General features: G+C 35.0%; 2 protein-coding genes across 2 annotated transcripts; one reads left to right on the top strand and one right to left on the bottom strand.

Moving 5' to 3' along the window:
* The first annotated feature begins 4,112 nt into the window (after window positions 1-4,112).
* On the top strand, window positions 4,113-7,334 carry LOC120281744 (F-box only protein 13). Its single transcript, XM_039288445.1, is given in 3 exon segments — window positions 4,113-4,466; window positions 5,470-6,622; window positions 6,624-7,334. Coding segments are annotated over 2 exon segments (1,230 nt in total). The 5' UTR covers window positions 4,113-4,466; window positions 5,470-5,473; the 3' UTR covers window positions 6,705-7,334.
* Window positions 7,335-8,486: 1,152 nt separating this feature from the next.
* Window positions 8,487-10,758, bottom strand: LOC120281739. The gene is made up of 5 exons (XM_039288441.1): window positions 10,221-10,758; window positions 9,688-10,150; window positions 9,134-9,614; window positions 8,956-9,037; window positions 8,487-8,887 (listed from the first exon to the last, which is right to left on the bottom strand). The coding sequence occupies exons 1-5, from the start codon at window positions 10,359-10,361 to the stop codon at window positions 8,648-8,650; spliced, it is 1,407 nt and encodes a 468-aa protein (XP_039144375.1). The 5' UTR covers window positions 10,362-10,758; the 3' UTR covers window positions 8,487-8,647.
* Window positions 10,759-11,610: the final 852 nt, after the last annotated feature.

The raw sequence follows: 11,610 nt of genomic DNA, 5'->3' as shown, positions 1-11,610 counted from the left end.
TTATGAGTTTCAATGTCATTTCTATGGGGTAAATTTTTTTATAGGGTACCAAACTATGGCATACTTTTATTTTGGAGTCCAGACTTCAATTTGAATTAAAATGGTTTCCCAATTTTAATTTTGTTTCACTTGATGATCATGCATATGTTGATAGAGAATTTTCGGTATTTATATCATCAAAAAAATAAGTCGGAATCTCTCGGGTGACCACCCTGTAAAACAAAATTGAGGTTGGATAATCATTTTGATTCAAATTGAAGTTCGAACCCATAATGAAAAATAATCATAGTTTGGTATCCTGCTAAAAAATTAACCCCATTTCTATTTTTCTCATATATATATTTAATTTATGAATGCTCTCCCGAACTACGTGATTTTATTAGATAATTTGCACATATATATCAATAATATACATTATTATCCACTTTTATAAAGATATATTTTGATTATGCTCATATTTCTTTATACTATTTACAAATTACAATAATGCCATCCACCATTCTATTCTTTTTCAAATTACAAACAAAACTCTGAGAATCCCTGACAATAGTATTTTTGGCCTAGAATTCATTTCCCACTTTACCCTTGAATGCATGATATCAATAAAAATAGCATAATAGATATTAATTTATCCCACACACAAGCATCTCCTAAGATATTAATTTATTCATGATTTACTACACCAGTACCACTACCTCACCCAAAAAGAAAAAAAAAAGAAAAAAACAGAATTAGATAATAAAACTGAAAATACTATAAAATAATCCCTCCAAGTTTCACTTATTCATTTCCTACTCTTCTGAATATTATAAATAAAAATATACTATATATTAAATAAAAATTTATATAATTATATGAAAACAATTCATGCTAAATGAATATTATATATTTTAAACGTATGTGTTATAAAATAGAATAAACTGACAAAGTGATAAATTTATATCTTGCATGTTTTAAAAATTTTATAAACTTATAATTTATTTATTTTTAATAAATAAAAAATAATTAATTTTTTTTTAAAAAAAAATGCACACGAGAGTGACAGAGAGATGTGGAAGCTGAGTAGACGTGTGGCGTCGCACGTGAGAGTGAGTTCAACCATTTGCTTTCCCGAAAGTGCCCTGCTCTTCATCTTGGGAGAAGAGAAAGCCTCCTCAACCCTCCCCCATGCCCCTAAATCAGCTCAATCATTTCTCTTTCCCCCCTACTATATATATATATATATATATATATATATGTATATTATTTTCCTTTTTTTGAAAAAAAATATTATTTACTATTTTATTACACCTTTTTATCTATTTATATATTAGTCTTACATAAATTCTTACCCTACCTAGTTTTTACTTTATTATTATTAAATGAAAGAGGTTGGTTAAGTCAAAGCCATCCATATTTAGCTTTCTTTAAATAATATGTAATATTTCCATCCCATATTTTTATATTATATATTTTTGATAAAATGATTAATTATATATATATTTTATTATAAAAAAAAATCACAAGCTAGTCTCTATCCGATTATAGCGGAATTGATGTTTCTCTGGGAGATGACATCCCCTCATATATCTTCAAAATAAACACTGTTTTATCATAGTTGTTCAGTGTTTTGTACTTTTAATAGATGGTTATATTTTATTTACTCTATTGTGTTTCTCTTATGTAATTTCGGCATTATATTTTAACATAAGTTATTTATTAAACACAAACGGATTAATTTTTTGTTATGAGATAGCAAGGACTCAAATAATGAAATGGAACAATATTTCATAAATTAGATGGATATGAAACAAGTGTCACTGTAGTTCTTTATGGTCACTTTCAAGTATACCTTTTTATTAAATTTGTTGCTTCCAAAGCAAGTGAAAAAAAAATAAAAAATAAAAAATAAAATAAAATGAAGGCCTGCTTGTGCTTGGCATTGTTGATCATTCTACTTGTAATAGAAGCAATCCCTCCCTCCTTCTTGTCTTCTTTATTTCTCTCATTAAAGCCTGCCATGTTTTCATCCTATTTGTATTCTTCTCATCATTCTATCAATACACCAACTTTGTCATTACTTGCTTGCATTGCTCCTTTTCTTTTTCCCTCTCTCAATGCATGTTTGTTACTTGTCTTTCTCTATCTTTTCTCTTCTCATTCATTTGGTTCTTTTGGTTTTCTGTCTTTGTATTGGATCTTATATGTTTGGATTTAATTCAATTGAATTGATCAACATTGAGGTTTTCTTTTTCTTCTTGTTCTTAATTTTTTTTTTCCCATTCAATCAAACACAACCAAACAATTCTTCTTCTTTTTTTTTCTCTATTTTGTTGACTATAAATTTAATAGATGTGTTTGAACCAAGGGAAGAAGAACATGAACAAGAAATGTTTTCTTTAGTTTGGTATTAATTAAAGAGACAAAAAAACTGTGTGTTTTTAACAACTTGGGATTATTTATTTCTGAATTAACCATTCAAAACAATTATTATTATTATTATTATTATTATTATTTTTGATAAAGACGATAAACACCAAAACTTCAGAACATGCATGTGTAGGGAGTAAAACTCAATGCCGACTCACGTGTTCTCACCTTGTGTAGAACATGAGGTTTGATCCTAGGTTCTCACCGAAACAAATGGCCTACACAAGGGACCTGATATTAATTGACCCAAAAACCATTGATTTAAAACAATTATAAGTAATTTGATATATATATATATATATATATATATATTTACATATAAACCAAACATATATATATATATATATAGAATAAAAAAGATGGAAAATAAGACTGAAACAACTGAAAAAGCAAAGAAGCAAACTGCTGACAAGAAATAGATTGGGCATCGAGATCTCTGCAAGAGATTTTTGAGAATGAGATTGATATAGATTGAAATTGAAATGTGTTGCACAGTGTGAAGAAGAAGAGACCAACAAAGAGGACAGAACTACACAACACAAGAGACAAGCATGAAAATAAATAAATAAAATAAAATAAATAAAAAAGGAACGGAATTAACGGCTTTTTCCCTCCATTTCTTATCATTTTCCTCGCTGCAAAACCCATGTTTGATGTTCCCTCACATCCCCTGGGTTTTCTCACCACTTCCTCCCTCCTTTGACTTCCTCCAAAGTTGAAAACTAAAGTGAAAGAAAAACCAGTGTGTGTGTGTGTGTGTGTGTGTGTGAGATGCTCTCTACGAGGAGAGAAGAAGAGTGTTTGTTTGTTTGTTTGTTTGCCTGCTTTGCTTTTGCTTTCCAAAGGTCAGCCACATATTCCTTCTTTCTCTCTCTCTGCTTCTCTGTTTTGACATGCTTTGATGTTCTCCTTCTTTCTCTTTTTGCTATTTATTGGCCTTGCTTTATCTCTATATTCAAATATAAAACTTGTTATCTTATGAGAAAGAATCAAAGGACCAGTGTGGAGTTTTAGTTAATTATTATAAGTATTGGAATTTGTGTGTGTAGAGTAGAGAGAGTCAAACCTCTAAACTGGGTTAATGAGAAGCCTGTTCTCTTGCATGCATGGTTGTGAAAAAGGACCAAAATGCTTTTGATAATTGAGGAAAAGAAAAAGTTTTTTCCTTTTCTTTTTTTTTTTTTTAAATTTTGGTTTTTTGGTTTTTAAGATTGTACAGGCTAAATGTTTCTGTTCATCAATTAAACTCATACATAATAATTCCTTGCTTTTCAATGCATGATTCAAGACTTCCATGCAAAAGTTCTCAATTATAGAACTGAATGATCAATGAATCAATGATCAATGTTTGTTCTGCTGCTGCACTTCTGTCCTTGTTTCCTCTTCTTCTTCTTCCTTTGACATGAGACTTGTTCATTCAATTAATTTCTGTTGAACTTTATCACAAATATAATTCATTGTTGATCAAGCAAAGGTTTTGGATTTTCTTTGTGGTGGAGGATCCAATGTTGTTTCTCATGGTGAAAATCCAACAGTAGAGCATAGCAATTATCAAAAAAAATAAACATGAACATCAAACAGTTGTTTCTTTTTATATATATTTAAATAAGAAAAGAAATATATGTATATAAAAATCAATCAAAGGACTAAGGAGAGGAGAAAAAAAAAAAATTTATACTTTTTTTTTTTTTTGGATACCCATGGTCATGGCTGGTCAGTGTCAGAGGCTGGTCACATGCACTTCTTCCCCAGAAAACCTTTGTTTCTCTCTCCAAAGTTTTCATCTTTATCTCTATGCATTGAGTTTGGGCTCTTCTATAAAGGTTTTGCCCACAAAGGACATCTTCTCCTCCACTCTTCTCTTCTCTTCTCTTCTCTTCTCTTGTGTGTCAACGCAAACAAAAAGAGCTCCTTTGCGAAGTTTCCTCCCCATTCCCTTCTCCCTCCATTGCCATTACAAAAAGGAGCAGAGCAGTGCAGTGAGCACCCACCCACTCACTCTTCATTGCTTCTTTTCTCTTCTGTGATCCAAAAGACAAGACACACTTCTCACAGAGGTGCATTTCTTTTGCTTGTTCCTTTGGTGGCTTTTTATGTGAGTTGAAGTTCTTGGTTTTGCTAGCTGGTGGTCTTTTGATCATATTGATTAATTTGTTGTTTTGTTATGGTTTTTGTGTTTAGTATTCATTTTATGAAAGATTGATCTGCTGAAATTGTGCTCTGGGTGCTGATTAACAGTGATGTTTCCTGAAAGTTTTGAATGCTTTTCTTTCTAATGTTATGATTTTGTTTGTGTTTCCTAAGCTTGTGATGATCCTTTCTTGGAGTTTTCAAGTGGTTTAGTTTGTGCTTTGCTTGAAGGGAAAAGTAGAGAGGGTCTACTTGAAAGAAGAGCTTTTTTATTCTTCTCTGAAGACTTTGTCTCACCATTTGAGATAAAATGATAATTTTTTTACTGCATGATTTATGATTTTCTTCAATGGATTAGGACGGGGGGGATCATTCCCAAGAACTAAATTTGAAGATGCTTGCTGTTGTTGGTGGTGGTGTTGTTGTTTTTCTTCAATAGCTTTGAAGATGCTTTCTAGAACACAATTTGAAAATGATGCCTTAAAGATGAGGCTCTATCTTGTTGTTATCTTTTCCAATTTGAAGAGATTATCTTTGAGACTGTTATTCTTGTGATGGATATGTACTCAAATGTAATGTTTTTTGTCTGAATTCTTGCTCCATTTGATGAGATAATCCACATGCTTTCAAAAATGAATTGTTTTCTTTTAACCTGAAGAATTTTAATCTTTTTAGCTTGGAATATCTTTAGCTCACTGTAAAGGAGACACTTTGTTTCTTTCTCCCTCTTTCCTCTCTCTTTCACTCTCTTAAACATATATATTTTCTCCTTTGTAAAAAAGCCTTTTTCCTAAATGCTTTTAAAAGAGAATTGCATGGGATGCTTTAACATCTTCTTGTCTTTTGTTTTAGAGATGAGCTTGTATGTTCTTCTTTGTGGTTTGTGTTTTGCTCTCAGTATTGCTGAATAATTCTTTCTTTTACTTCCAGATAAATGGAGCTTGATCTTGAACTCACAGCAGGGAAAAACAAGAAAAGAAAGGCTACTGAAGATGCTCAATTGCTCTCAGTCTTCTCCTTGAATGAATTGAATGAAGACTTGCTTGAAAGGATCCTTGCATGGCTTCCGGCTTCGAGCTTCTTCCGCCTTCGGTCAGTGTGCAAAAGATGGAATTCTATAGCAAGCTCGGCGACATTTCAGATTGCGTGCTCACAGATTCCTTTCAGAGATCCATGGTTTCTCATGGTTGATCAAGAACTAAACCAGTCTGTTGTTTTTGATGCCACTGAATGGAAATGGAGAAATATCAATCATCCTTACCTCATGCAGGACAACTTATACTCAAAACCCATTCCTGTTGCTTCATGTGGTGGTTTGGTCTGTTTCAGGACCATCTCCGGCGACTTTATCGTCTCCAATCCAGTGACCGGTGTCTCACGAGAACTCCCTCCAGTCACTCTCAGTAGCGGAAGCCAAACACTTCATGCCATTGCCATGAACTCATCCCCCAAAGATCAGTCTTACAGGATTGTGCTAGTTTTTGGTGAATTATCAAAGCTTGCTGCCAAAGTCTTTGATGCAGCAAAAGGGTCTTGGGAAGATGAGGTGATGCTTGTCCGCAAAGTGGGAAACTCATCAGAGACTGAAATTACCGGTGATGAACCCTTATATTTTCTAAGCAAATCTGGAGATGTGGTGGCCACCAACATGCAGAGAAGCCCATCGAAACAATACTCATCGGTCCTCATCAATGATGATGGAGAAGTGGTTTATTTTCTAAGCCATACTGGTACTGTGATAGCTTGCAATCTTGCTGACAAGACCTTCATCGAGTTACCGAGATTGTTGCCTGTTTATTCTGAATATTCTATAGACTTGGTTGAATACCAGGGGGAGATGGCTGTGGTTATCTTGTCAGAGTTCCTAGAAAGTGCAAGCTTAAGAGTTTGGAGGTTTAGTAAAGATGATCGTTCGTGGCAGCAGGTTGCAGTGATGCCGCCACGAATGTCACATGAGTTCTACGGAAAGAAGGCGGACATAAATTGTGTCAGTTCAGCTGATAAGATCTTCATATGCATCAACTCCAGTGAGTTCAGCCGGCATGTCGTGTGTGATATTGTTACAAACAAGTGGGTTGAGCTTTCCCCAGTGTTACGTAAACGGGAAAGCCAGGGAGTTTATGTCTGCCTTATCCTTCGAGCCAAGGGTGGAGGCGTCGGTATGAACTTCAAAAGAGTTGATTTATGTGCATAAGATTGACTTCTTTGTTATATTTCTGCAGTTTGGTTGCCATTCAAGCTCTTCATTTGTTGTAATGTGGTGTTACTAGAAAGAAAAGAGTTCGTCATCACTGTTGTTGTACATGCCTCTCCATATTGTTTGATCAGTGAATTGATCTTTAGTGTTCAAATGGGTGCTTTTTTTTCAGTGAATCTATAGCTTGGCCAGCAATAAGAAAAGTGAGGACTTGCTTTCATTGGCAGTATGGATTCCACTTACCATTTAAAGTCGTAAGCAGAATCAACCTTAGGATTTGCTCTATCAACCCTTCTGCGGAAGTGGACATGGGTTGAGTGGAAGTGCATGGATTGGTGCTGGAAAGCGGTCGATCATCTGTGATCATTGGAGTGTCAAAGTGTACAGTTATGCTGCACACAGGGCTTTAGAAAAGCATTGGCAATTGAAGGACCACCACTGAGGTGAGCATCGATGCTGATCAAGAATTTTATCCATTCCACTGTCTATCCATATATTGCTTTAGTTGTGCACCCATTGTTAATCCTTATTGTTCTTTCTGTTGTGGTTGATCACTGTCCATAGATTTGCCGAATTAATCACAATTACTTTCTCTTCATCTTTTTAACACTTTCTTTTTTCATGGCTAACATTAACTAGAATAAGTCAGAACCATAATGATGGCCACCATAGGAGGTTGTTATATAGAGGAAAAGTGTCTTTATATTTGTGTGTGATGTTTTAGGGAATTGAAAGAAAAGAACTAAGGCTTATTGTGAAGCCCATCTAAAGTCATAAAAGATTCTCACTAGTTTTGTTATGTACTTGATGACTTTGCTCTTTAGATTTTTCTTTTCTGCTAAAAAGTGATATTACATAGTATATTACAGTTTTGACAAACCACAAGGAAGAATGTTTCTATCCGAAATCGACAATTCACCATCATAATTGTTAACAAATTTTAATCATATATGAACACTCTGTATCTTTCTGTTTTATGAAATTGGTTTCCATGAGATAACTCGGCCTCTCATTACAGGACTAAAATATTGGAGGATTAAAAAAAAAAAAAGCTTCATTTCATTTCTGCTGCCAGAACTAATTTGAAGCAGAATGTGTCATGTGTGTTTTTTGCAAACCATCTGAGTATCTGAGATTGCTGCTATTTTGATCAATGATCCTGCTTGTATATCTTGTTTGTTGGAACTTACTGTCAAATTGATAACATTACTAAAGATTTGAGTGGTTTTGTTCTCTGCCTCAGTGTATGTATGCAGGACTTATCAGATCATGGATGTCTAAATCTTTTGCTCACACTGTCCTGCATTTTGGTTGGACCTACTTTGATGGATCAATCATGCTAGTATTTCTTCAAATGTGAAACTAACTCATCCCACATAACAGAAAACTATCAGGTTAACTAATGATGATGATATGGATATACAAATCTAGAGCTTGTTTACTTATTTTGTTTACAACATGACTAGGTGAAAACAAACTAGTGTGTATCAAAGGGGCATGTTTGTTACTAAATTTTGGTCTCTCATCTTATGAGTCATTCCTGATATTTATTCAAACTATGAAACATGAATGAATTTGAAAAGTGCAAATAAAATAACAGATAATTTTGTGCAGAGATTTAAATTTTGAATTGTTCCCAGAAGATCAAGCCACATAGGTTGATTCTTGAAATGATAAAAAAGGTTTCAGTGCTGTGGAGCTTTCTCATGCAAACCAAAACCTGCTACCAAGGAAAAAAAAACCACATGCCTTCACTGTCAAGCCTCTTGTACTTTACTGAATACTATTGAAACTGTGGATAAAAAACAAAGGTTCTCTCAATTGGGCACAGAGCTCCAGAGACACAAGAGACCATTGGCATCTCACTCATCTCAAAACAAGTAAATTTTGTTACAAAAAATTCATTGATTTTCAGATAATGGTGCTGCATGAGAAACAGCCACAGGATGTGTGGTCAGTGAAAAGAGATGCCTGTTGCTGTTGCTGTTTCTGTTGGATTTTGATCTTTTGTGCTTGTTCATAAGCTCTCAAAAGCTGCTGTGAATGCTGTAGCTGGGCTGCTGCTCTGCACTCTTTAGCTCTCCTGTGAACAATTGCCATTCTTTTCATCAATTTCTCCTCTAAATTAGATCTCATCTTCTGTATTTTCACCTGCAAACACTACATTTCTTTATGATTTTTTTCAGGAAAAAAAGAACCAATTTTTGCTGCTCTCTTACCTCCAGTTTTCTGCTCTGTTCTTCTGCTTTTGCATTCTGAAGGTCTACCCAAGCTTGAATCTTTGCTTCTTCTCTCTGATACCTATAAACATATTTTTAAAAGAGACATGAAGTCTAAATCTTACCCAGTGATTCTTTTTTTATTTATTTTTTTTGTTAAATTTCATGAGATATATACCTTGTACAACTCTTGATCTTCTCCTTATCTTCCCATAAAGATGCTCTACATTCAGCAACACTCTTCCTTCCATCACTAATATCAAAATGCCTTAAACTCTTTGAAATCTCCTGTTCCTCCTCTTCTCTTGAGCTCCAATTTGAAACCATGGCATCATACTGAGAACACAGTTCAAGCTTTGCAAAGTGGCAGTCATTGAGCTCAGAAATATCAATGGTGGTGTTACTAGAGGCGAACAAAGGACCAGACCTGCTGGCTGGAGTGTTGTGCCTTAAAGGTGAAGTGCTTTTAATAGGAGTGTGACATCTTGATGTTGTAGAGCTTCCCAGAGGAGTCATCTCTGTACCAATGTCTCTATGTTGAACCTCAGCAGCATCTTTCATGGGCTCAAAGAATGAGCTTTTGAACACAAAACCTTCTTTCATGGGTTCTAAAGGTTGGAAATTGGTCAAGACTTGCTCCACATTGTCTGTGAACTTATCTGTGATGTGAGTTGCAAAATGAGTTTCAAGATCCAGAGACTGAAAAGGTAAAAAGATTGAAAGAGATTTAACCTTTCAGAAACACAGGGACTGTTTCCTTGTTAGAGCTCAGTAACTCTGCAAAGGCATCACCTTTCTGGTGAAAACCATCATTTTGCTTGGAAACCACTGAAGAATCATAAGGCTTTATCCCATGGGCAGGGGATTCATGGCATGAGCTGCTGATTAACCATTTCTGAGCATCATCCCACTTGGAAGGTATGCTCCTCCTGGGTGGATTCCAAGGGCTGAAACTAAAGATTGGTCTTCCAGGAGTGGAAGGAGCATCCAGCCTCTTTTGCCCAACAAAGCTCACAACCTCTCTCCTCCTCAGAGCTGAGCTTTCCTTGTTGTTATTGGTGCTCACTGGAAAAGCCTTCACAAAGTCTGATGTCTCCTTGAGATTGAGCTTGCACAGTGGATCAGGAAAGGCATCTACCAGTGGCTTTTCTTTGTTTGTGCTGTAGAAGCTTGAATCACCCTCCAATGGAGACTCCTAGCAAGAGAAACAAAGAGAAGTAAGTTCAAATGCCCAAAAGACCAAAAGATAAGTTTGAAATTTTTACCTCTCCTATGGACTGGTAAACAGAAGCACATTGCATTAGTCTGGAGGCTTTGAGGTCCATGGCACTGTTGCTGGAAACTAAAGCAGCAGAATCTCTAACTCCTTCACTTTGATTCCCAGGTTTCATCATCATCATCATCATCCTCCTCCTCCTTTCTCACTGATAAAAAGACAGACTTTGGCAGGTAGAGCATGAGACCAGTATCAGACTTTGACTGCCATAAAACAGTAGCATTCCTTTACTGCTTCCCTCTAGTGTCTTCAAGCTCTTGTTTATATTTTTTTAGTTGCTCTTACATCCATGAAGTCTGCTAGCAAAATCTTACTTTAGAATATAAAAATGTTAGTAATGGATGTAATGATGAATGCATGGCCTCTTGTGTAGTTAAGACAGGGAAAAGCAAGGTAGTGCAGTGCTTTTAAACTCATGCTAGAAACAGGGGTTCTTGTACTCAAAAAGCAGTGAGTGCTTCTGTTTGATTATGAATTTGTAAGGGAAGACAAGGAAAGAATCAAGTAGTGCTTTTTAATAAAGACAGCTGTTATTACCAGGAATCCAAATTTTGATAGAACATATTTCTGCAAATGCAAAGAAAAAAAAACTGAGAATTTGAGTATGAGCTTTTTCTTGAACTACAAAAATGAAAGCTGCTTCTTGCCAAAGTAAATAAAAAAGGAGGAGATTGAAAGCTATGAGAGGGAAAGAGACTGAGAATATTTCTGCCAAACAGAATTCATCTTTAGCTTCACTGAAAAAGCAGCAGCTGAATACAGGTAAAGAAAAAAAACAAGAAAAGCACTGCATCTGACATATATGGGTGCAGCTGGGGCTGTGGTGTTGCTGCCAAATGAGTGGGTAAGAAAATTGAATTTAACTGTACAAGCTCACTTGAATCACATGAAATTTAGAGAGTTTACCTCAGAAGTATTGTTTACTTTCAAAGAGTGTCTGCAGAATCCCAACTGATTCCTTTTTATTTGCCTTTGATATCCATAGACACACTACAGAAACAGAGATAATTTGAACACAGTTGAGATTAAACTACAAATTGCTTGAAAGATATTGAAGGACAAAAATTACAGTTCTTGGCTGGTTTAACTTATGCTGACATAAAAAATTACAACCAGATTTACTGGATAGATATTCATCACCTTCCAAAAGAAAACACCTCAATCTGATAACTAAAATTCTTCAACTCCAAACTGGTAACAATTAGAAAGTTGGCAAGAACCCAGGAATTGAGTTGCTTATGGGTTCCGATTGTATTTGCTAGAATACGAAAACAACAGTGGAGAAGATCATGATAAATGTATGGAATATGAATCAGTCTTTTATGTCTGTAACACCTTCAGCAGATATCTGAAACCATGCATCAACTTCCGCCAGACAT

This window comes from Dioscorea cayenensis, chromosome 18 (assembly GCF_009730915.1).
Source record: "Dioscorea cayenensis subsp. rotundata cultivar TDr96_F1 chromosome 18, TDr96_F1_v2_PseudoChromosome.rev07_lg8_w22 25.fasta, whole genome shotgun sequence".
NCBI lineage: Eukaryota > Viridiplantae > Streptophyta > Magnoliopsida > Dioscoreales > Dioscoreaceae > Dioscorea > Dioscorea cayenensis.
The sequence above is the reverse complement of the archived record's forward strand: the minus strand, read 5'-3'. Positions and strand labels throughout refer to the sequence as shown.

Bases quoted from the DNA above. Each gene is read 5' to 3' on its own strand.
- LOC120281739 (XM_039288441.1), bottom strand. From the start codon at position 10,361: ATGATGATGATGATGATGAAACCTGGGAATCAAAGTGAAGGAGTTAGA. The intron at 10,151-10,220 runs GTAAAAATTTCA...TTCTCTTGCTAG, and splicing joins TTTACCAGTCCATAGGAGAG to GAGTCTCCATTGGAGGGTGA. The intron at 9,615-9,687 runs GTTAAATCTCTT...CTCACATCACAG, and splicing joins AGTCCCTGTGTTTCTGAAAG to ATAAGTTCACAGACAATGTG.